Here is a 26,703-nt window from a genome sequence, read left to right on the forward strand (position 1 = left end):
CAATGAGAACCAGTTACCTGAGTAACCCTGCACTTAGAAAGCTGAGAAAAATACTCCCATGACAAAAAGCCTAATTTGAGAAAGTTTCCCTAAATTCTGATTTGCTAAGTAGGCTAAAAGAGGTTTTCCCTGGAAGAACTTCTAAAGCCGGAGAAAAAAGGAAAGTTCATGGTGCCATTTGTAAGCCATCACTAAATTATCTGTTCATGCAAGACACAGGCTGGTCACTGCCTCACTTGAGCCATCTGAGACAGACAGAGGGATAACTCTTCTATTTGTGAATATCCTTCTTGGTTTAGAAATGTGCACTGATTCTGTGAAGAAATCATAATGAAGAAGCCTTCCTAGATCTGTTCCAGAGCTACCTATTTACCTCAAATACCTCCCTAATGTTCCATACTTAGAAATTTTACCCCAGAAAGAGTGAGGCCTGATGTGGACTGAGTAACAGCAGAGAAGCAAAATTTCAATCAGCAATTCCTATATTTGATGATAAGTGAAAGGTATGTTTCCCTTTGAACAGTACAGGGGAGACGGAACAAACACCATCCAGGAGCAAATCCAGCTCTGATAGGCTGCTAACACAAAAAGGGAAATGAGAACCAGTTTATTTTCCCTGAGATGTGGTCTTGCAAGTCTTTATATGTGCTAGAAGTGATCCAGCTTGAGAGTCTGGAAGACATTACATGGTCTCTGGGATTCTGCTGGGTAGAGGGCGGTGAGCCTGCTCTCCCAGTCAAAGGTTCCACCTCCTTTAGCAAGAGCAACTCAAAATTTCCCAACAATTAGATTCCATATGAAAGTAGAAGTTGGATGAGGACTAAAAATTCAACAATAATTGATGAGTTCATTTGTGATATCTGGCCACTAGATGCCATCATTCCATCCGAGCCCATTATTTAGAACTTTGAATTGTAAAGCTACATATTTGGGGATAGGCCCCTGGAAAACTATTAAAAATATCTGAAACAATTGCCCAGAAAAGCCTCAGAAGTCTGAGGCCAGAAATATATTTCAGGCAACTTTTTCAGAGAGTGCTGTCCTGTGAGAACATGAACATCTTCTCTCTACACTTTTATTATTTTAAGATTAACAACTGGTTATCACTGTGCCCCCAGACACTGCAAATCAAGATGGTTCCAGAGACTTTGTTCCCATTTATCTCCAACTGGCTGGGCCCCCCTCCTGGAGGGGCAGCAGGGCTGTCTATACACCCCAATCTCAAAGCAGTCTGCACAAGCTTCTTATAGTCTTTTGAAAAAAGGGGCCCAATGGGTGAAGCAATTTTTTAAAAAATTACAAGATGCAGAGGTTACTAAATCTGAACAAGTGCCCACATTTTCTTTTTGGGAGTTGAACCAAAGGATGATTCAGACAGGGAGACAAGCAGCAGGATTTAGGGAATGAAGAGTCATGAGATACCAGTTTTATTCCTGGCTCTACCCAAGACTTGACATGTGACCACCAGCAAGCTACTTCTTCTCAGCAGGTCTCTCAGCTTGCCCTTCTCTAAAAGAATCCAATCATACCCTGTCCTGTAATTTTCTTTGGAATTTCCTTGCAAAAATGGGAGGGAAGGAAGGGAATATATGAGGTATAGCAAAATGAATGTGCTAAGCTCCTTAGACCTGGACATGAAGCAAATACAATGTTTCCTCATTTTCTATTCAGCAATTTAGCATAGTTCTGATTTAGACAACCGACGAAGCAGGATTGTAACCTGATTTTATACAACCTGAAGTTTATGCTTAAGTAAGTTGGGCTAAAGGATATCATGGATTAGATGGCATTACCTTCCGGTAAAGTATGAACTGACAACCCAACTCCAACAAGCCTTTTAATATACAAAAAAGAAAGCAGAGGGAATCAGTAAATTAGGAGATCTCCAGGAACTAGACCCATTCTTACTGAGAGAAAGGAAGCAGGCAACGAATGAAGGCAGGAAAGATACACCCAGAATGGCTATTTGGACACTAATATTTTCTTTTGTGTCAAGTTCATAAAGCTTTCAATTTGTTACATTCTTTTCCCTGAAAACAATTCCAATTTTAGAATAGAAGGTAGTGCAATGTGAAGTTGCCTTTACCAAGTTATACTCAGCATAGATTTTTCCTGGAATATACCCATTCTCTAAAATGCAAAACATCTAAGAGTTAGTAGTATTTCAGTGCAATGACAACTGACATCAAAATTAATTAATGACAAGCCAGCTGCAAAGTTCCCTCTATTTCACATGAACACGGTTTAGTGTTGCAATCAAGTCACATCTACATCAAGACTAATCAGATATATATTAATCAACTGCTTAATAGTTTGGGGGCCTTTGTATTTGTAAAGGGAAGACTCCATCTTTTTACACAAATAACTGACAATCTCATCCCACCACATAACTACATGCTAGAAATTAGCCACTAAGAGCCACAGCTCTTGGCCAGTGCATTCTCCTAACAAACCGTAAACTGTCCCTTAGTCCCATTCTGTTTCAGACCTCCCTAGACCAAAATCAACCTGCTAAGCAAGTCAAACAGCAAACAGTAGGGCCATGAGGATTCATTTTTGACTTGAGAATGGACTGACTTCCCACTGAGCATGGGGATAAAACAGCTATTCTGATTTCAGAGTACTTTGGAGTACATCCTTAGAGTACTTTAAACTATCTGGAATCATTTCCTAGTCCTTCCAAAATAAAGCTTTAAAATCACTATAAGGGCATAAATTAACAAAGATACATATTTATACATATACATACATATATATATTATCTATATATACACATATATATTTGTCACAGGCTTAGGGTTGGGTAAGGTATAGAGTAAGAGCATGGAGTGTGGGGGCAGTTAGCTTATTATATGAACGAGCAAATGGAAATTGCTCCTTGACCCCGGTGATTTCCTATTCTGGAGTAAAAGAAAGGAACCTGCAGAGAAGAGAAAAGAAATCAAAGTCCACTCACAACAGTGCATAATCCTATAAGCAGCAAATGGCACCTCCCTGTTGGGGATTATACAGCTGCCAATTCACCAAAATGTGGAGCCCAGTGCCTTTGATTTCCCAGCTCTCCCACCCTCAGGATCATATGCTACCTGAGGAAACCATACCTCTTCTTCCAGTTTCACCACCTTGGCCTGGGCATTGCTCAGAGCCTGGTCTCGGATTTCGATGTGTCGCCTTTGGTCCTCGTTGGTAGAACGGGCAGTGGCCAGCTCCACTTCCAGCTTCTCCTTTTCCCGCTGGCTTTCTTTATCTGTCAGGACATGAACTATCAATACTGCCAGGCTTGAGCCAGCTCAAAGCCTTACCTGAGCAGAGCTGACAAGTCATATCCATTGCTCAACAGCCTACTATTCTAGTGCACAGCTAAGAGAACAAGGATTTAACGAGTACAGTGAACACTATATGGGTGATGGACACACTTATAACCTTGACTCAAACTGTGCAAATGCAATTCATGTAACTAAAACATTTATATCCATGTAATATTCTCAAATAATAATAATAATAAAGAACGAGGCTAGCCAAGATCTGTACTCTATCACTAGCTCTACCACTAACTTGCTATGTAGATCCAGAAAAATCACTTAACAACAATTTAATGGTTGTTGTGCAGAAGCAATGAGAAAGTAGATGTAAAGTTTCATGAAAAGTATTAAGCATTACACAAAGAAGAATGCACACACACACAATCAGAAGAGAAGGTGGGCTTATCTTTTCCATTTTATCTCTTCAAAATGGTCTTGCACTGGCAGAAGGGTAAAGTGAGCTCAAAAAACTTTTTCCCCATTGTTTCTTCATGAAAGTATATTAAATAGATCTACAAATGATATTTAGTAAAATGGATAAAACCTCAAATCCCACACTTTACACACTAATGTTATTTTCTAACTGAGATCAAGTCTATTTGACAATACATACTCTCTAGGAAAAGCCTAACCCAATACTCCCCCTCACCCAACTCATTTTATCTCAGCATCTGCTTCTCTTAGGAACCCAATGTTTTTAAAAAGAGAGTAAGGTAAAACTGGAAACCACACTATGCTTTTTCCTACTCCTTGTCCTGCAGGATAGGCTGGGTGTGGAGGGAGTGCTGGAAAGAACAAGGCAGAGTTAGAGAAAAAACATCAGGATCAGAAGAATATAGGCGGCCAGGCGTGGTGGCTAACGTCTGTAATCCTAGCACTCTGGGAGGCCGAGGCGGGTGGATCGCTCAAGGAAGGAGTTCGAAACCAGCTTGAGCAAGAGCGAGACCCCATCTCTACTAAAACTAGAAAGAAATTAATTGGCCAACTAATATATATATAGAAAAAATTAGCCGGGCATGGTGGTGCATGCCTGTAGTCCCAGCTACTTGGGAGGCTGAGGCAGAAGGATTGCTTGAGCCCAGGAGTTTGAGGTTGCTGTGAGCTAGGCTGACGCCATGGCACTCACTCTAGCCTGGGCAACAAAAGAGACTCTGTCTAAAAAAACAAAAACAAAAACAAAAACAAAAACAGAAGAATACAGGCAGCCATTTTGCCTGAAAAAAATATCCTCTATTTGAGAATCTCCTTTTCTGCTATGTTAGCAGTTAAGTCTACTAGGGTTTGAAAGTTTAGATTTTTTAAAAATAATCTGATATGCCTGTGTCCTTACACAAACACATGTTTATGTGTGTATATATACACGTTAATATATACATACACATATGTATATGTGTATGCACATGTGTATGTGTGTATGCAGATATAATCTATGAGTTTAGAATGAAAGAGCTTAATAGAATGAATAAAAAGCATTCTCAAGTGAAAAAAAATAAAAAAGAAAGAAAAAAAAGAAAGATAATGGTCCTTTCTGGCTTGAGTTTTATAAAGAGCTTAGTTAAGTAGCACCTATATAATAAGAACCCAATAAATATTTGTGGATGGATGTAAGAAGAGTAGAAAAAAAAAAGCACCAGTACGAGACAGTAGAGCAAGGATGTAATTTTGGGTAGAAAGAAGGAACATTATCACAAGTTAGTGTGTGAATAAGTTAATATGGATTGATACGTAGTATCTAAACAGGTTTTACACTTTGGTCCATATACTATTCTTATCTCAGTCTGCCCTCTTAGAGTGTCTATATCTTGTTTCAGTACCCAGAGCTGATCTGAACATTGAAATATTCCACCTGAAGTGATTATCACTGAATCCTGATGAGGTAATTCTCATTCCTCCCAAATGATCACTTAAAGATTCCATTGCTTCCTCTTGTATTTTCCTGGATAGAGCTGGAACCCATTCTAATAAGTGAAGTATCCCAAGAATGGAAAAATAAGCACCACATGTACTCACCAGCAAATTGGTTTCACTGATCAACACCTAAGTAGACATATAGGAATAACATTTATCGGGTGTTGGGCAGATGGGAGGGGGGAGGAGGGGATGGGTATATACACACATAATGAGTGCGGTGCACAACATCTGGGGATTGGACACACTTGAAGCTCTGACTCCAGGGGAAGGAGTGAAAAGGCAACACACGTAACCTAAACATTTGTACCCCCATAATATGCTGAAATGAAAAAAAAAAAGAAGATTCCATTGCTTGGTCCTAGTTTTAGATGTCTGTTACTTAGATGGGTCATTTGTGCTTTCAGCAGGGGGTGAGATAAATGAACCATTATGAAATATGCCAGAACATTCTGTTCTTAACAAGGCCTTCCTTCAAGAGAAACTATTTAACCAGAGCCTAATCTATTGGGGTGTTTTTGCCCCGGAGCCTAACCAACCTGAAGAAAAGGAAATAACCAACTCCAGGTGCTCTAGCCTTCTACTTGAGAGAAGGAAATGCTCAACTGGAGCCCTCTCTAGCCATCCCACAGCACCTAAGGGAGTGAAAAAAACTTGAGACCCATTGGTGAAATTCACAGACCAGAGGCACAGGCTCACGAAAAGACTGAGACATAATTATAGGACTAGAGAGCATTTCCCCCTATACCTTGCCACCACATCCCTAAAGGCCCATTTACCAACGTTCCTCCTACCCCATACATCAGGTCTGCCATTCCACGAAAAAAAAAAAAAATGAACAAGGCATACTAAAAGGCAAAAAACACAGTTTGAAAGGACAGAGGAGCTTGGGCAATAGCAAGACCTTATTTCTACAAAAATTAAAAAAATATATATTAGCTGGGCGTGATGGTGCATGCCTGTAGACCCAGCTACTCAGGAGGCTGAAGTAGGAATTTGAGGTTGCAGTGAGCTATGATGATGCCATTGCCCTCATGTTCAAGAAACAGAGCAAGACTTTCTCAAAAAAAAAAAAAAAGAAAGAAGAGTTCTAGGTTGAGTTGCTAAAAAAAGAAAAAAAAAAGAAAAAGAAAGTTATATATATATATATATATATATATATATATATATATATATATATAAGAAAGGAGAAAGAAAAGAAAGGCCAGAGCAATCATCAGAACCAGACCCAGATAAAGCAGGGATGTTTGAATTATCAACCCGTGAATTTAAAACAAGTAGACACCATGCAAGAACAGGTGAATAATACAAGCAGACAAATGGAAATTTTAGGGGAAAAAATGCTAGAAATTAAAGCAGAGGTAACAATACCATTTTATTTAACCTCAGAATATTTTTTAAGAATCAAATGAGAAAATAGATTTATTTAAGTGAAAGAGCTATTAGAAAGCACAAACACCAAAGGAATTTACTACATAGAGGATAGTGATCATCATCACCATGATTAACGATGAGAAAGAATCTGTAGCCTCATAATATGCCTTTCACTGTGACGCTCTACCTCTGGAGACCTTGAACCTTAAGTTTGTAGGAGAAACTTCAATAGAGAAGCCTCACCTTCTTTTCCACTCTGACTTTATGTTTGGAAAGAAATGAACCATTTGTTGAATACATATTGCATACCAGGTATTGTACTAAGTTAATCCACAGAACAATCATACAAGGAAGATGCTATTTTCCTCTCCATTTTGCATATGAGAGAATAGAGACTCGGAGAGCTTAACTAAATTGCACAAGGTCCCACCATTGGTAAATAAGTAGTGGAGCCCATAGTTAAGCCCAGGTTGTTCTGAACTCTTTCTATTATACCAGACTTCCTTTTCCTAGGGTTGAGTTGGTTTGGTCTCTCTACGATTTCTGGAACACATTCCCCAGAGAGGCTTTGCAAGGGGGCTTTCTTTCTTCCTGCCACAGTTCCAACAATGCAGGGCCCTGTCAATGTCCAAAGACAAAATAAGTTAAGGGGGCCAAGAGCTATGCCCTCTTCCCTGCCTAGTTGGAGGAGTTTACTTTTCCTTACTAGAGCCATTTTTGCCCTGCAGGTAATATAGTTTGATCTACTAAGTTACCACATTTTATAAACCAGTAGCAGAGCTTCTAGGACACCTGAAATACCACCTCCACACAGACAGGAGTACAATCTAGCAGATCCAGGGTAAGAATCCATCTGTTTTGTTTGTTTTGTTTTGTCCTCAGAGGCTGCCACTCTCTTTCTGCCAGTGAACCAGCTTCCAGGGTAACCGTGACACCACAAAAGCAACTTCACGACGATTTACATTAGACACTGATGACACCAGAAAAACAACATTTCTTGCTTTAAGACAATACTAACAGAAGAACTGGAGGTGTAGGGAAATGAAGAAGAAAAAAACCACATTCTAAAGCCAGGGCACAATAGAACAACCCAGAAAGGAGGGGAATACTGTTAAGTAAAGATCAAATAAACTTGTAAAAGCTGACTGGAAGCTGCATGGAATGACTTGAAAGGGTCATTTGGAGGCCCAGCAAAGATGGAAGAGACTGACAAGTCCCCACAAAGCACAACTACAGCCAGACCTACAGTGAGGGAGGCTGGGTGTAGGGGAAACCAACTATGAGCATCTGCAGAAATGAAGGCAGTTCATCTGTTCCCCCCACCCCCCACTAATTCTCCCTGCGGACTCAATCCACTATGAAGTTTTTATTGCTGGTTTTATGATGGCAATTGGAAAGAATTAAGCATTGTCTAGCTGGGTGGAATCCATTAGGGACCGATAAAGAAGAGGATTAATTCATTGTCATGGTCCTAGGAGTATTTCCAGACAAAGAAAACACTATTATGAGGAAGACACAGCTCTGCCCTCCCCTATACCATCTAACTCAACAACCAGTCACTAGTTCAGGCCATAGCAGTGGCTCCCCTCTAGCTACCTGTGCAATCTGCCAATGTGTAGTGACGTGATATAAACCAGGCATTTACCTAAGGGAGCCTGAGGTATAGGTTAGGTATTCCAAACACTAATCATCAATCCTGCATGTTAATTTCAACTCTACTGGAGCCAGCGCATGGAACTTCCTAAGAAAAATCCCTTCACTTTCAACATTAAGGGACCCCATGTTCAGTAAGGCCCTTTACTCAGCTAGCCATGACAACAGCAGGGATTTTAAGGGGCTTCTCTGGTTTAACACAGAAGGAGCCATTTGATGTTACTAGATGTGGCAAGTAGCCTTCTTGGCCTAGGAGGAAAAGAACAGAATCTTCCAACATCATAGGTGACATTCACTCTGCCCTGGCTGTTCTAGAACTATGCAACCTTTTCATGCACTTTGTTCCCATCCACACATTAATACCTGCTTCTGAAGCTTGCAGACTTACTTTTTGCAAAGAGCTGAGAGATGGTTTTTCTGGTGTCCTCTGATCCCTCATACTCCTTCTCTGCAAGCTGCTTGTTGGCAGTCTCTAGGCGCTCTGTGGAATTTAGAGACAATCAACAAGGCCTCAAATTCAAACTTTCAAGCAAATGCTGTTTGCCCTCGAAATACTGACCTTTGGCAAAACAAGCCTGCTTCTTCTTTTTCAACAGAAATTGGTAACACAGACATGGGTTTGCAAATGTGAATCCCATAACAATACTGGACCATGGCAGGGAAAAAGAAGGTAAGTACTTAACAGTCTCACTCCTCACTGCCTAAACCCAAGTGCAGAATTCTAAATTTCAACAAAATAATCTATCCCTGAATATATGATGATAGATTTATTAACCACGAAAAAGAACATCACAGTTATATTGTAAAGTCTTTAAAATCACGCGATGTCAAAGCTAGGTAGAAAGGAACCATAACTCAGGGAGTTGCGCTCCCTGATTTTACAGAAAAGATAACCGAAATCCAAAGATAGAAAACAACATCCCCAAGGTCAGCAGTTTTGAAGGTGTTGAACATGGTTTAAAGTAAGAATGTTTCCCATTGTCTTCAATATTATCAGGGGAATGCAGAAAATAAAAGGAGGGAGTGTGTCCCAGAAATAACAAAGGACATCACTATCTCAAGCTTGCACAGCCAAAAGACATGGCTCTGCAAAATCTGTCAAGGAAGAGAGGCAGCAGCAATTGTAGGAGCGGGCCAGGTGGGTCCAGGAGTCACGGGGGGATCAGCTCATCACTCAAAAGGCCAGTCAGATGCATCCCCCTACTTTGATTAATCAAGCTTGGGACCAAATATCATTACAGTCACAAAAAAACTGGCCTGCTATATATCCAGCCATTTACTGCCCATACCAGTGGTTTGCACAAGCCCAGAGAGCCTAGTCGGAGCCTCCTCAGCCTTAGCCCTCTCTTTCACTACCCTGCAGCTGCTTCAGAAGTGCAAAGACAAGCCCATTGGTTCTCTCACCTCTCAAATCTCTGTTGAAGTCATGCATCCTCCGAATCTCGCCCTCCAGCTTGTTTCTCATGGCTTTCTCCAGGGCCTCTCTTTTGGAGGATGACTTCACAAGGTTCTCATATGCTTCTGAGACACGCTGGATTTCTGTTTCCACCTTAATGAAAAAAAAAAAGGAAAAAGTAAAGATGGTGGTGATGGCAAGGAGGTTGATGAGGAAGATGATCTGAAAACTTACACACAAATTCTCAGTGACAGTTTGTCCCAGGGCTTACAGATGGCCAGGGGACAAACATCACACAGTCAGATGAGAAAAGTTTCAGGGAAGGATGTCCAAGTTCAATCATAAGGTCAGTGATTAACTCACTATGTCATGAGAACTTCTCAGGTTAAAAATATATATATATATTGTTTCTGCCTTCAGAGAAAGTGGTAAGATAGAATAAATTTTATAAATATGGTTATAAATGACTTTAATTTCTGAATAAAAACTATTTTTAATTTTTAAATTACTACTAATAATGTATATAGTATGTAGATAATGTTATTCCAGAGCATTCAAAGGGCTTTCACTTGTTGATTCTAATTTGTCCTGATATCTGCCTAGGCAAGGATACCTCTCCCCATTTTAGCAGAGGAAAAAGTTAAATTGCCTTTCCCAAGAGCAAGTCAGCAACAGAGACAAAACCTAAAAACCTTACACTTCAGCCTCTTGAAGTTACTCAGTTCAATTTAACAAACATTCACCAAGGGCTAAATATTTACAAAAACTATTTAAAGCACTGTAGGGTATGTAAATATGAATGAAAACATTCTCCTTGCCCTCCAGGAGGTTTTAATCTAATCAAATGAAAGACTACAGGGCAAGATACATCTTTAAGAAAAGTAGGCGTAGTGCTATAAAGTACAGGGAAGGAAGAAGTTATTCCTGGTTGGGAGAAGGAGGGAGGAGAACAATTTCTGGGAGGAGGTGGCATTTAGAGTCAAATCCTGAAAGCTGGGTCAGATTTCAATGGGCACAGGTGAAGGGGAGGGTATTCTATTCTGAGTGAGCAAATGCATTCCCAGAATGACTAGTAGTCTAATTTGGCTGGACACTGTGGGGTATACTGAGGGAATCTGGAGAGATATAGCTGCTAAGATAGACTGGAGTCAGATCATAAAAGGGTTTTAATGCCAGGCATTTGGACTTTACCCTGTAGTCAGTGGGAAAACAGTACAGATTTATTTTTAACAGAAATTCATGATTGAAGTTGTACTTTATGACACACCTGCAAATCCTGTAAAATGGGGGAAAAAAAACCCCAAAACTCAAAGAGAAGGGGTATTGCCCTGAATCAGCCAGAATCAGGAAGAAAGACATTAGACACCGGTGTCTTTCTTTAACTAGTATAGCTCCACTGCACATACAATAACCACAGAGATATTTGCATATAATTTGTATAAGACAAATAAACCCCATGGCCTATTAAGCAATTTTCAAATTAAATTTGACTCCTGCAACCACTCTGCATTCCTTCTCAGTTTTTCACTATCCTCCTTGCCAAAGCTCAAGGTACTGTAATGAGGAGAAATCGCAGGACCCCTTTGGGAGACTGGGGGGAAGGTAGAGTTACCAAAGCAGCCAGATTCAACCTGCCCCCATCTCCAAAATTTTGCCAGCGACAGGACTGCCTGCAAACAAATGACGCTTACACCACAGAAAAGAGCAGACTCAAAAGTGTTTTTCTCTCTTCGCAGATGGCACCAAGATAGCAGCACAGAAGGTGAAAACTGGTGAATGGCATTTAGAGACAAGATCTGCAAGGCCTGTGCCTGATGAAGCTTTTGCATGAAATTCAAGCGCTGGGTAGAGAAAATAAACATTTCCATCTGAAAGAGCAGGCTTGGTGTTGGTCTGCTCTGGGCAGCGTTTTGCAGGGCAAGGCTGTCCAGTTCCCCCCTGCAAAATGCCACACCTGGAAGGCAGTCCCTTTCCTCAAGGTTTGCAGACTGCTATTTCAAGATCTTGTACTAATCTTTCCCTTACCCCCTGCACAGATACCATACCCTTCAAAAGGGCAAGGTACACATCTGTCAAGAGGGCCTTCCAGGACAAGACATCACCGAAAGGCATAGCTATTGGTTTGGTCTGGGTGACGCTGGGAGCAGGAGACAGGGACGGTGGTGGTAGATTTCCAGACTTATTCTGTCTACTTATTCCCCTCACAAGCCTTAGACCTTTTCATTTCTTCCAACGCCACCCGGGATCTGCCTTATTCTCCCCATTTTCCTTTTCTTCTCCTACTTCACCTTCCCTTCTACTCCACCTCAGCCCTGGCTCGGCTTCCACTTCAGCCAGCACTCAAGCTGTTCCAGTTACACTTATCTGAGGCATCTTTCCCTGCCTTGGGGAACAAACAATAGCAAAAATCCTATTCTGTTCCTCTTCCTTGTCACCCACCCCATTATCACTCACCCCACCCCCACTCCCCTTCAAAATCGTCCTTTGGCAAAGACGGCCTATGGTAGATCTTGGCTTATCCTTCAGTGACTGCATCAAAGATAGGGCTGGGCCCCCCAGAAGACAAAGTTTGGGGAGGGGTGGTAACTCTTAACCTTATCAGGCAAACCAGATTTCTAGTGTGGTGATATAATTAATTTATTGTACCATTGTGATGGGGAGAGGGATATAGTTCAAATGAGGGCGAGAAAATATAAAATCTGGGTGAAGCCAGGGGGAAACGGATCTCATTTCACCCCAATAAATCCCCATCCAGATTGAGAAAATTGGGGGAGGAGGGAGTCTTTTTGCTACATAAAAATACTTAGCTGATAATAAGCCCTCCTTTCCTTTAGGATCCAGATCTGGTGTTTGACAAATTCTCAGCTTCATTCAGGCCCCTGAAATTTCCACTCCTGTGTCTCCTAAGGACAGAGTTACTGAACAATGCAAGGCAACCTCCCCTCCCTCCCCCACCTTCACTGTCACCTCCCTGAACAGTTCACATTGTAGGGAGATCAAACCACATGAGCTTCACAATGACAAAAGCTGCAAAGAGGCTGCCAAGGCATAACCCTATTCGCCAACAGCCACTGGAAGCCAAGAGCTAAGGTTCCTAGCTTGGGGCACTCAAGAGCTCAAGTCCCAGCTGCAAGAGACAGGAGGGGGCCCAGGGAAGAATGTGAACTGGGGACACACACTCCTTTTTCTATTTCCTCAGCCTAGGGCTGTCACCTGTCACCCAGCTGTGGTGCTAAACCCCTCCTGCTCCCACCCCCCAACATACACCAGAGAAAGAGAGCAGATGTTGAATTTGAGCTGCAGGGAAGGACCAAAGCTAAAAGTGGGGGGTGGGGGTGGGGGCTTGTTGAAAAAGAGTTACTATGAGAACTCCCACTAGGAAAAGTACTCTAAGCCTTTTCCAGAACAAGGCAGGACTGCCTCTAACTTCAGCTCGTGAGAGTTGTCTGGGAACTATGGGGTTTTTTTTTATTTAAGACTTAAATTCATATTTGGGAAAAACTGATCAAGATGACAAGGTTTAAAATGCTGGCAAATCCTTCATCTGCACAGGTATCATCAGCATCCTTGACCTTATGAAGAAGTAACTCTGCCTTCTGGAATTCTAAAACAATCAGTTAAGTTTTCTTTGGGCTATGGTGTCTGGGAAAACCATGCATTTATTTCTCCTCACAAACACGTAAAATGTTACTTCTTTTAGACAGACAGGCAGAAGACTTTTTCCACAGTTTGATCCATATTCGACCTTCAGATGTAAGAATCCTGCAGCCCTGCACGTAAGTAATGCAGGCACTCACAAGTGTAGACTTTTATATGGATATTAAACAAATCCCACAAATAAGACTTAAAGGAGACCCTAGTATGCTAAAATGGAAGCCTCACCTTCTGCAGTCTTGCCACCTTCTCATAGCATCCTTCCAACTCCTGGCGCAAGTTCCGGTTCTCATCTGAGAGGATCTCAACCATCTGCTGGGCTCGGGAAACAATGGCAAAAGGGTCTGCAGGCATGGGCTGATAAGAAGCAGATTGCTGAGCCCGAGGCATAGCTGAATAGGCTTCTCCTGGCTGCTGCGGCTGCTGCTGTTGGTGGTGGTGGTGGTGATGCTGCTGCGGTTGCTGCTGCTGCTGGCTCAGGCCAGGCTGGGAGAGGCGGTAGTGATCCCCCTGGTGAGCCTGATTAGGAAGGAAGTGCTGCTGCGGCCTAGGCAGGTGAGATGAATGGTCCCCTTGGTTTGGAACCAAGGGGTGTTGGGCAGGAGACAATCTAGTGGACGGTGGAGACTGCAGCAAGGGCAAGGAACCCCCAGACGTCAGGGAAGAAGTAGGGCTGTGAGGCTGAGAGTTCCTGGCTGACAACGGCAGTGAGATGTCCTGTGCTGGCCTGTAAAACATGAAGGGCAGGCCTGCAGGTTAGGTTTCCTCCTAAGATACTGGAGGGAGAAGGACACAAGAAAGTGAGATGAGGAGGCTTCCGGTGCCACCAGGGCACTTACAAAATGACAAGCAGACAGGGTTAGACTACGGGATCTCTGCAAAGACCTCTATAACTCTTTCTAGGCCTGACCTTCTATGACTCCAGCTGACAAACAGAGGTGTCATCCCATGGGGGAGAGAACCAGATGACCTCCATGGTCGCTTTGTGAAAATCTAAGTGATACACGCCTGCACCCTCATTGCTCAGGTCTGAGCATTTCAAACAATTTTTCCCCAGGTGATTTCCACCTCATTAGTTTAAACAAAAGCTTTTCTGACATTACGTATGTGGTCCAGCTCACATAAAGATTCCAATTTAGAAAACACGTTCCACTGGCCCAGAAGCAAACAACCAACAGCCATAAAAACCACCCCTCCTCTTGCTATCCACAACTCCCTTTGATAATTCATGCATTCACCAAAAAAATTACTCAAGGACAGGCAGATCCTTATTACATTAGAGGCATCAAATAATTATTGTTGATTCCAGTTATTAATGATTTAATGATGCCCGTTAACAGCAACCATAGCAAGACTTGGAGGAGGTTACATGCAACACTGTCACACTACCTTTTATGTACTGAATCACAAAATGTAAAGACTGAAAAGGTCTTAAAGAAATTATTCAGGCCGGGCGCAGTGGCTCATGCCTGTAATCCTAGCACTCTGGAAGGCCAAGGCGGGTGGATCATTCAAGGTCAGGAGTTCAAAACCAGCCTGAGCAAGAGCGAGACCCCGTCTCTACTAAAAAATAGAAAGAAATTAATTGGTCAACTAAAAATATATAGAAAAAAATTAGCCAGGCATGGTGATGCATGCCTGTAGTCCCAGATACTCGAGAGGCTGAGGCAGAAGGATCACTTAAACTCAGGAGTTTGAGGTTGCTGTGAGCTAGGCTGACGCCACGGCACTCTAGCTTGAGCAACAGAGTGAGACTCTGTCTCAAAAAAAAAAAAAAAAAAAGACAAAAGAAATTATTCAGTACAACTCTATCCTTGAACAGAGGGGAAACCTGAGGCCCAGAGAGGGAAAGTGATCTGCCAAATACTAGACGGAGTTAGTGGTTATACCGGGGTAGAATCTTTCTTCCCTATTCCCATTTTTCTGCCTTTTTCTACTGCCATAATGCATTGATTTCTGCGCATTAATGTTCAGATTCCCTGCCTATTGCATATAGAAAGTTCCAGAAAGTGGACGTTAGTACATTGTTTAATGTGGCTCTCCCATTTTTGTGCTTAATTACCAGGTACAAAATACTAATACCTAGGTACAAATAATTCATACTGAATTACTATTAGGCATTAAGGGAAACAATCAGAGTGTGTGGATGGACCACTTCAACCATCACCACTACCAGAAAGAATATCTGTCAGTGTACACTGAGGACAAACAGTTTGTTCACCCCCAGTCCATGGCAAACTAACCTGCTATGCTCCCATGTCCTGTGGATGCTTGTGTTACAGCTGATATAGCTAAGAGCATGGGATTTGGATCCCAACAGAGAGTTTGGAGACCTTTTCTACTGCTTACTAGCTGTGCAACCTTGCTCAAGTTATTCAATCTGTATGCGCCTGTTTCATTCCTGAAGTTGCGAATGAGTTACAGAAATACTGGGGTCTTCTCATTTTTTAGCTTTAGCTCTATAAGAATTACAAGAGTCTCTTATCTACCTCCCAGTGAGATAGGCTGACCTTGTTAGCTCGTTACTTATAAGATATGCATTTCATCTTTGTGGCAAATTGCATAAAATTTATGGTGGAACTGGGACAAATCACCAGGAGCAATTAACTTTTAACTGGCATTCCAGACGCTAAAGCACATCCCTCCCACACACACTCCAGTTACCTTTATTGTTCATTTATGGATCCCTATAAGAGATTTTCACCATAAGGACTTTACAGCTACAAACTCATTCCAAACACTTGCTCATGGATACCCAATAACCTACATGTTCACAAGAGCCCTCAAACCTGCTCACCCCTGGATTCTGTCCCTCAGCCCCATCTTTGCCTCTGGTGTACCCACATTCTTCTAATTTCATACATTTGTCTTTATAAATAATTGCTGAATATTGAAGAGGGCATGCAAACTATTTGGGCACACCAGAGGAATTTGCATGGTACTCATCATTACAACTGGAAAGTTGCTACCATACAGAATCTTTCTTTCCCAAAGTTCAAAGCACTCCTTCAATCAAAAGCCTGGGAGCTGTTGATAAACGTCTTTAGTGAAGAGTTCCTATTTTCCATTCTATGGATCTTCAGTTTCCTCATAGGCAAAAGACTATGTGCTCTTTTTCCTTGTCTGAGCAAGAACTATTACAGTTTCTACGTATCCCTAGAGTTAAAATATAACATCTTGGGATCTGTTGCAGCTTGTGCATCTCTTGCATAGAAAAACAGGCTTAAATTTCACGTTCTCTAATCCAGCTCTCAAAAGTTAAGGGAAAAATCACTATATTAACCTTCATTCTCATTCCTAGGATTTCGAAGCCCAAGGACTGGGAAGTGTTCTCTTTAAAGACTGAATGTCCAGTTCTGAACTAAGCTTCCTCCCCACAGCTCCCCTAGGCCCCATCAAGCAACCCAGACCTTTCTCTCAAACAGACTCAGCCACTGGCCTCCCTCCTTCTCGGAGGCTGAAAGGCCTCTCGGTGGCCTGGACAGCATACAGCTTCTCAGGGACCTCAGGAAGGAGGTGAACACAAGATCTCCAGAAGGAGGTCTCCTTGCTTAGGTAAGCCCAGGACAAAGATAAGTGGAGACAAGGCAGCTGCCCCTAGGTTCCCCAGGCTGGAAAAAGGAAGCAGATCTCAGTGCACCATGATGTTGGGAAAACCAACGCAGTCCGTCACTGGCAGGTTTGCAAACAAGTAAAGGCTTGGGCAGTCACAAAAGGAGAGAAAGCCCTTCAGCAAAGGAACTCCATCTGGGCTCCAGCATCCGCCCACCACAAGAAAGCAGGATACTATTAACAGTGGGGTGAAGCTCCCCCTGAGAAGAAGGGATTAAAGAACAACAGGGGTGGAGGAGAGTTATGAGGGATGTCAGAGGAAGCAAAAATACACCCAAGATTAAATAATCCTAACAGCAAGAGTAATGATAGTAATAATAAAGGTGGCAGCTGGGTGAGCAGCACACTCTCCAGGTCCTTCCACCACACAGCAGCTTGAATCGCTCCCCACTGACACCTTAACCAGGAACAACAAGCTGCCCACAGACAACAGAATCACATGATCCCATGGAAGCCCTGACCTGCCTCCCTGACTGACTCCTCCCTCCCTTCATCCTGCTCCTACCTGGGCCACTGGGGCTCTGCAGAAAAGGGGACATGGCACACATGCAGGACAGAGGCCAGTGACGAAAATCAGAATCCTCCCCAAAGCCAGGGGAATGGGGTGGGGTGCTCCCTCTCAGAGACAGCATGTGAGGGTAAAAGGGAAAGTAAAAGCCACTCCACCCAACTGACACAGTACCTTCCACCCTGCCACCTCCAAGGCTGGGAGTCCCTGCCCTCCCCAGCCACACACATTTACACATGTGCACACACACACACACACACACACACACAGTCTGCACTCCTGGCCCACACGTGTGCCAGCCTGCACAGGCACACTCTCACCAGAGCAGATGCCACCAACAGCCTGGAACCCCGAATTATGCTCACCACAGAAACTGTGTCTTTCCCAGGCTCTGCAATGGTGAATCTGTGAATCCTGGAGCAGGCTGCAAATTCCTGATGGTTTCTCTTGCACAACCAGCTCTGCTCTGAACTACAGAGTTAGGTCACCCTTAGATTCCACTAAACAAGGATTTCAAGAAACCTCAGATCTGGGCATGATTTCAACAATTGAAAGGAGGTGGCTGCTTTATAAACAGAAATGATTTAATTTTTAAAAGCAGTTGATAAATGTACAAACCCAGGATGCAGAAAAGGCTCAGCACTTAGACAAAGATTCAGAAATTGTAAAATTCTTCAGATTGCTTGGCCTTATTTCTCATCTAGAGTTCTGGGCCTTCAAGATAGTTACTTTTTAAGTGGGGAGGAGGGCATAGGAAAGATGAAGTAATAAAAGGATTATTTATAACATTTTGTTCATTTTAACAGCAAATCTCCAGCATTTCACTGCACCTCTAAAAGCAAACAAAGGTTTGGTTTTTTTCTAACAGTAATTTGTTCAAAGTGCTTGCTTCTCATCCTGATCTGTAATTTGTAGATTAAGAACTAAGAATTTAATATTCTAATTGTTGGTGCTAGCAGCAGTTACTTGGAAAGGTACTCACAAACTGTATAGCTAGTTGGTTAAAGGAAATAAAGGAGAAAAAAAATGTGTCACCACCTAAAAGCAGTACACTTCTGGAAAGCAGTTCAACTACCTCCTCTTGCCAGTCATTTGTCAGTATGTGCTACTCCCTCATGCGAGGCCCTGCAAAAATTTTACAGCCAGAATTTGATTGATGCAGACCCAAACTTCAAATGGAGTATCCTCCCACTAGGGCCATTTTAGGTGTGATTATTCATCAAGCATTATCAAACACTCTGCTCCTCTCTCATAGAAAAAAAAAACTGTCAGAGAGCAAACCTGTGTGCTAAAATACAGCTAAATTTCTCTGGTGGTTTAATCAGTATGTGGAGAAAAAAAAAAACCCTCTTTCGGCTCCTTATTATTTATTTAGGCAGATCAAAGGGCTTTTCCATCTAGCTTCAAACACTGTGGGAGTCATTTCAGATCACAAACAATACTGGTGAATGAGTTCTGAAAATAGCTTTCCCGGGAAGGCGGGCCATGTGCTGAGCCCGGCTTTGGCTTCTGCTCCACACCCCAGCCAGCACACTCCCCTCCCACAAGGCAACAGACGTTAGCCCATCCCAGAGTCTTCCATACTGATAGTAAAGGCAAAACAAAACCCCCCAGCTTCATTGACAGTTTGCTGGGTTGAATGGGTTTCCACGAAGTGAAGCGATCTCGAACAGACCTACCCCTGCCTGGGTCTTCATTTCACTGGGCAGATGGGAATCAGGTTCTTGCTGTCTTTTAAACCTGAATGGCCCTGTCAGTTACCCCATTTCCTGTTCCAAGACACATATCAGAACGTAGGCTCCTGCCCTTTGAAAGCTGCACAGAGGAAGTTGAAAAGGACTAACCCCTTCAACCTGAGTTAAGACAGGGGAAAAAAACTGTAAACTGGCAAAGTTAGGGGCGGAGTCCAAAGTGAATTCCCTCTGGCTACAAAACAGGGCCTGGAGGGGGAAAAAATGAAATGCCAGGAAATGCCAGGTGCCTTCTTTTTACCTTCACCCTACTGCACCCCCTTGACTGCTTTCTCTCCTGAGTCATCCAATGAACTTAAAGCCAAGAGGTTCTTTCCCAAGAGAGCAAGGAGGGGACAGGAGACACAGAGTTAGACATCAAAGAGATCACAGACCTAGTCTGTGGGCTGCATATGGAAGAAGGCCAGCCTAGGTCTAAGGACTTCAAACCCTATGGCCACCCACCATTACCCATGGTCACAGGGCAGGAATATGACACATAACTGCCATCATTGTTGCCCATGGTTTAAGCCTTCTCCCGTCTCACATGCTGAAATACTACTGATCCAAGACCTAGCCCAAACACTAATAGGAACAATGAACAGAATCATGGAATCATAAGGTCTGATGAGTAATGAATGGGACAATGGGCCTCTGAATAATTAAGAGGTATATTTAAGAAGAACTAAATGTATGAAACAGAAGTCATGGGAATATTTTACCATCTGCATTTTAGCATCTGACCAAACCTTTTACAAGACATGATAGGAACTTAACTTAAATGTTTAAAAATGTGACAGGTAAGCAAGCAAGCAACAAACTCTCCACCGAATTAAGACGAAACAGGCCAGACTTCACAAATTGCAATGCAGTACAAGGCAGTAACATTCTGAATCTGCACACATACCTAGTTCCCCCACCATAACATGTGCGTGTTTGTTTAGCGTCCAAAAGAATCATGGTAATTCTGTGGAGAAATGCCAACTGACAGGAAATGCACACATTCGTTTGCAAAAAATAAGCGATGAGAGCTTTATGGAAAAAAAAATATGTGGAAGTGAAAGGCTGCTCCAAACTAATGAAAGTCCAAAATATTTGCTTCTACTTCTCAAAGAAAGGCTTAACAACTCACAAGAAGATAAACACTGACCCTTCCTTCAACATCCTAAGAGACAGTACAGTGAAGAGCTGCTAAAATCAAGACTTGTGCTCCTGTTCATCCCCTAAGCCGTTGAGGCCATGTTCAACCTATGAAGTCAAGGGAATGTTAATACAATGCTAATTATGGCTGAAGAGGCTAGAAAATCAGGTTGGCAGGCAACTTACTGAGCCAGGGGCCAGTCATGCATTGCAGAGTTTGTTATACCAAACACCTGCCCATTCCTTCCCTTAAGATTGCCAACACACAGCAGAAGAAGCTGGTTGGGCATGAGGTCGGGAAATGACAGAAAGGGAACTCTCTTACCTGGCTGCTCCATACTCAGGGGGGTGCTGATACCTCATCAGTTGCCCCTCTGATCTCCCTGGCTGGTTCAGGCGATGCTCGCTATAGAAGTGCCCTGGCTCTTGGGGCTTGCACACTACAGACTGGGGTGGCATGCCCTTGAAGGGATACTCTGGTGGGGGGCCTCGGTGATCCACGCCCTTCAGGCTATGCTGGTTAGGAGGTGGCCCTTGGGCCTTGTAGAATTCACCGGAACTTGTGGGATTCTTGTAGAGGTCATTGGGCTGTGGTGGGGAGAGGGGAGCGCTGGTAACAGGTGGATGGGCCTTAACTCCACTGGTGGCCAGTGACATCTGCATTAGACGTTCACTCAAGGAACGGACATGCCCTTGTTTAAGGTCTCTGAGTCCTTCATCCTGGTGCATCTTCCCAGGATTGAGTCGCTGAACTGATGGACGTCCCTCAGTCCTCATCTTCTGGTTGGTGACTCCGGTGACATAAAAGGCAGCTCCAACACTGGCATGCTGTTGGCCCCGAAAGTACTGGGACTGGACCTTGGCTTCTTCATAGGTCGGGAGTTCTTCATTATTCTGCATTCGAGGGGACAGCTGCTTCTCCATGATGATGTTTTCTGACTGGATTTCTTGCCCCTGGGGTTCTTGTCGAGCAGCATGAGCCACAAGCTGCTGGTGGTGGTCTTGAGGACTCAACACATCATTCTGAGGGCCTGGATTCCCACTGCCACTGGGGAAGGGAGGGCCATTTCCTGTGGCTTGCTGATGTATGGCAAGCAGGTTGCGATTCTCACTAGGATTGCCATAGCGAAGCTGCTCTTGTAGCAGGCGCTGCAATACTGTGGTTCCTCCACTTGGCTGTTCTTCAGAATTTCTCATCTCTATTGCTGGTGGTGCCTTGTGAAGAGAGAGAGAAATTGGGCACCTGGGCTGCCCTTGACCTGGGAAGGGGAAACAGGAAGCTTAACACCCAGTTGACGGATACATCAGTCCTCTAAAGGGGAAGAAAATGAGTTGGGGGTGAGGATTCCATTGCAGAAACAAAGTAGAGAATCTAAAATTAATAGATTAATTGTTGGAGATTCCTGGCTCTAGCATTAATATGATGAGGAATTGGAGGCATCAAAGCTCTATTTTTCCTCTTTCACTTTTAGTGTGAGTTAAATATTCAATCCAGACTTAACTTCTAAGAGGACTGGGGAAACCTGGAACAGTCAATTAGGGTGATCACAATGGGCAATTCTCCAAAGTCCTTATTCACGGGGTTCATCTCTCTGTATATTCTGTTTAAAATAAACATCCAACTCTTATGACTGTGATGGTAGGGGTAGAACAGTGGGGAAAGTTACTCCACAGACAGGATTTGTAATGTGGTTCAGAATGTGAAGGGACCATAAATTGCTAAACAAAACCTAAAATAAATAAAAGGTGAAGAAAGCTTGGCTTGCACCCAATAGAAATGATCCCTGCCTTGATGCAAACTTTTTTCTCTGACCTCATAATACTCTGAAACATATCTTTTTTTAAAAAAAAATCCTTTTATATAGTATCCATTTTGGATGCTCCTTGGCTTAATAAGAGAAGGACTTGGGATAATTATTACTGACAAAGTTTCTCTTTCAGCCATCCGGAAATGGTCATGGAGATTTGTTGTTGTTGGGTGGAAGGAGCTTAAAGGGGAAGCCTCTTTCATTTGAAGTGTGCCTTTGACAACATTTAGCAATTGAAAAATATAAAGGTCATCCTTCTGGAAAGGGTATATGATTGCCATATACCCCCTCCACCACCAATTCTTCTAAAAAAATAATACTGGTTGAGTGAAACATATAACAGTAGTAAGACAACTTAATATTCAAATTCTAATCATACTATTGGTTTACAGAGTAACCCAAACAATTGATTTCTCTTTTCTTGGCTTCTATTTTCTTAACTGAAAAATGAGTGGTAAGTGACCTTTCCCTCTCTTTCTCTCTCTCCCTTCCTCCCCTTCCCTTACTCTCTCTCTCTCTCTTTCTCCTTCTCTACTTTCCCCCACACTGTATAGTGCACACAAACTCATTAGAGACTCAAAAATTCTTTGGACAGCATCTGTCTGCCATGATAAGCATTGAAATTAATATTAATAGTACTGCTCAAGGAATGAAACATTCATTCTAAGGATCCTAAGTAATTAATGGAGAATGGACATGATGTAACACAAAAAGTCACAAAAAAAGGTCAACTTAACCAGCCTCAGGTTTCTCAATGAGAACTCTGGAACCCTGGCTCCTCCAGGCCCTTATTTTTCCATGATATTAAGTGGCCTCCAATCTCTCTGGAAACATGAACCCCTTTCCTTTAGTCATGCAAGGAGTAACCCAGAATATGCATATAGTAGATGGAGAAAGGTCAACTTCTCTTGTTTCTTATTTCTTGATGGTTACTGCTACCTGGCCTCCAGTTGTTCTACTGAGCAGTTTGACTCCACAGTTGACCCTCCAAAGGTCCCTTTAAAATGCCATTCATCATATTATTTGGGAAGTGCACACCAATGGCTGAGCAACCCAGTCCCCTTTCCCTCCCTCCCAGTGCCCCTCTTAGGATTCCTGTATTTGAACTGTCAAATTGGGATTTTTCTGATAAGGCTGACAAACATAACCTACAAATCTTTTTTGGTGCCTAAAACTAAAGAGGTGACTACCAAACCACTTTTCCTCTCTCAAAAAAATGGAAAGAGGAACATGCATGGTATTAAAGCAAAATCACTTCCAAATCCCCTCTGCAAGGCAGGAAAATGCAGACACTGAGCTGCCTTAGACCCTCAAAGAGCATACCACCCCCGCCCAAGCCACACCCACCCCACCCAGCACACGCACAGGCACACACAGGCATAGGCACACACACGTACACATACACATACACACACACACCCGTGGTCCATACCTATTTCTGCTTTCTTTTAGGCTTAAAGCCTTGATCAGGATAGGGAATTCTTGCTTATGAGCAGCTCCAGAAACCGCAACGGCAGATTCCCTCTCCCCTAACACTCAGGTTCAGGGTAAGCGCCGCCAAGAGTTCAACCACTGGTCACTCTGAAATGTTCAGGAGGGGGAGGGAGGGAGAAATAAAAACGTCGTTTCTATTTTGCCACCAATGGCCAGCAGTTAACCAAACCAGTCCTTCCAAGGGAATGATTTGTCCTCCCATGGTGCTTGGCTTTTAAATGAGTGGCAGCGTCCATCTCTACTAGGGAAGAAAAGAAACTTCACTGTCCAGCAAGGCCATGCCAGTATCCAGGTGATGAAAATGTTCAGGTCTGAGACTGGAATGTCTCCGTTCTGGCCTCACAGGTCTAGAAAGCTACTGCTTCCACCCCCAGTTGGAATAATGGATGATGACAAAAGCCATAACCATTGTCACTTTTAGGGTGCAACCTTTAAATTGCTATCAGTAGCAGGGCAGGTTAGCGAGACTCACCGTCCCACATCCCGGAAGGGAAGGCAGTCATCATGAGTTAGGGTTTTGGTCAAAAAAAAGAACACTTGGTGAGGCTTCCAATTTGACTTCCTCAGCCTCAGATGGGCAGAAGGAAAAACAAAACAACTTTTCAACCACGTCATTAAGTATTTATTGCATATCAACTACTCAAGACATTTGCCAACCTCATGCTAGACACAGTGAGGACTACAATGACACCCATAATGTAGTCCCTGCCCTCAAGGAGCTTACGCTCTGATTATGTGATCAGTAGCCTATCCATTCCTGCCGGAGTAGGAAAGTTGACTGCCCTTCTCCACACAGAGCAGCAACCCTTCTCCAAGCAGAAGGTGCCTCCACTTGCTTTCCCAGCACTTCCACAGCCCCAGTGTCTCAGCAAAAGGAAACTACCAAACTCATTATAGAAACTAGGTGCAAATGCCTAATAGATACGGGTTTGAGATTGTCCTCATTTTCTATTTTCTGCCTTGACCCTCTGAAAAGCCCTGCTAGCCCAACCAAAATGGTTCTAAAACTCAAACGTTTGTGTTTAGGTGAGATGCACGTGAACCACATTCCTATCTTCTGTCCCAGCCTATCCACAACTCACTCTTACCACTTAAAGGAAAGGCTTTAATCCACAGCAGAGACTCCATTTGAGGAGCAAGGCAATGTGAAGGAAACACACAAGGATCTCTGTATTTTGGGAGCATGTCCAAGACATTCAAGTTTTTTTAAAAAATCCACAAAACCGCACAGTGATTAATTTAACATTATTTCCTTGCAATGTTGCCAAAAATAAAGTGAACAGATATAGAGTGAACAAACACGGAAATTTGTCTTTCCATCTTGTGTTGGCCCAACATATAATCACGATCAAAAGCAAAATTGTCTCCAATCTGCAAGGTAATTATTTTAGGGTGTCTGCCCTAATTTCAAAGCATAGGAACAATTTCCAGTTGGAATCAAAGCTGGACTGTTAAGAGAGCTATGGTAAATAACCACCGTGCTTCTACTGTCCAATTCTGAAAAACAAAATCGTCTTTTTTTCAAGTGAAACACCAGAAAACAGCCCAAGGCCTTTAAACTTGAGCCTCTGGAGACAAACCACCATACAATTCTTTCCCGGCATTATTTAGATTCTTCATGCCCATTTTGATTGGATTTCTCCTGACACTCAGCTTCTCATTGAGAAAACTACTTGTCCAATGTTGTACTCTCCTTCCCTTAATTTTGCCCTCTCTCCTCCATATCCTTTTTAAAACCCAAATCACTTTCTGTCAACCGGACATAGTTTATTTCCCCACCCCCACCACACCCCCGGCCTTTTTTGTTTCTGTTTAAAAGAGGAAAAGAAATCAGCCTAAGAAAAAAGTTTTACAGAGTCCTCTCCAGTTTACTGACTTTTTTTTTTCCGAAAGAACTATGTTCACCTACATGTCAAGAGTCACATAAGGAGGAAAAGACTACTCCATTTACTTATTAGAGAAAGGAAAGGAAAAGATTCCTTGTCTTATGCGCAAATACTAAAATAGTATGAACTCTGCAACCTTTAATCTGCCCACAGCTTTAATCACACCACTGCCAAGGGTCTGACATCATCTTCAATCAGTAAAATAAGCTTGTTTCTCCTGGACACACAGACTTTCCCTGAGGATATGTGATAGGGCAAGAAAGGATACCCATGGTTCTGTCTTTAAAAATGCAATTTGAATCTGTATATTCAACTCTTCTGTAACAACAACAGGACGGCAAGGCCAAGCTAAATTTTTACTACATTTGCAGTCACTGGCCTCTCCCGGTACACCTGGGAGGTCGAGCCAAAACACATTAGTGAGAGCCCAGATGTTTCCCACGCCACATCCCAGAAAATCAACATTACAAGGTGGCCAGGGCAGACCAAATTCTCACCCTTCAAATAATTTTGCGACATGCCTAGAAGATCTTCTTTCCATCCCTTCTACCTCCTCCTCTCATTCTGCCCCCATCCCTCACTCTACCAACCAGGATGAAGAATCTTAGTCTCGTACATCTCTTTCACTGCTAATTGTGGCCAACTTGTTTCATTCAATTTGGCTCCCAGATAGATGGAAAGGAACCTGTAACTATGTGTATGTATTTGTGCAAAACACACACACACACACAACACGTAACCTCTCACAGAGAGAGGCCCCAGTGAATTTTCATGCCCTCTCGGATGGGTCCACATTGTGGCCAAAGTGTCCTAGAGCAGTGGTCCCCAACCCTTTTGGCACCAGGGACTGATTTCACGGAAGACAATTTTTCCATGGACCTGGGAGGGGGGATGGTTTGGAGATGATTCAAGCACATACATTTATTGTGCAGTCAAACCTCTCTGCTAATGATAATCTGTATTTGCAGCCACTCCCCAGCACTAGCATCACCACCTCACATCATTAGGCATTAGATTCTCATAAGGAGTGTATAACTTCGATTCCTCACATGCACAGTTTACAGTAGGGTTCGAGCTCCTATGAAAATCTGACGCCACTGCTGATCTGACAGGAGGTGGAGCTTATGCAGTGATGTGAGTGATGGGGAGTAGCTGCAAATACAGATGAAGCTTTGGCTTGCTCACCTGCCACTCACCTCCTGGTGTGCAGCCTGGTTCCTAACAGGCCATAGACTGGT

General features: G+C 43.0%; 1 protein-coding gene across 3 annotated transcripts in view; it reads right to left on the reverse strand.

Annotated features, from left to right (window-relative positions):
* The window catches only part of AMOT (angiomotin), a 63,883-nt gene that overhangs the window by 24,516 nt on the left and 12,664 nt on the right, over window positions 1–26,703 (reverse strand). Inside the window, exons 3-8 of one of the 3 annotated variants that reach the window (XM_012749588.2) lie at window positions 23,518–23,666; window positions 20,603–21,536; window positions 13,516–14,014; window positions 9,642–9,786; window positions 8,626–8,718; window positions 3,102–3,247 (exon numbers count right to left, since the gene is read on the reverse strand). In XM_012749588.2, the coding sequence (XP_012605042.1) occupies window positions 3,102–3,247; window positions 8,626–8,718; window positions 9,642–9,786; window positions 13,516–14,014; window positions 20,603–21,474 (1,755 nt within the window). In that variant the 5' untranslated portion in view covers window positions 21,475–21,536; window positions 23,518–23,666. Of the gene's footprint in view, window positions 1–3,101; window positions 3,248–8,625; window positions 8,719–9,641; window positions 9,787–13,515; window positions 14,015–17,772; window positions 17,878–20,602; window positions 21,537–23,517; window positions 23,667–26,703 lie in introns of those variants that run through there. The other 2 variants (XM_012749597.2, XM_012749608.3) reach the window with 2 other exon arrangements.

This window comes from Microcebus murinus, chromosome X, assembly GCF_040939455.1.
Source record: "Microcebus murinus isolate Inina chromosome X, M.murinus_Inina_mat1.0, whole genome shotgun sequence".
NCBI lineage: Eukaryota > Metazoa > Chordata > Mammalia > Primates > Cheirogaleidae > Microcebus > Microcebus murinus.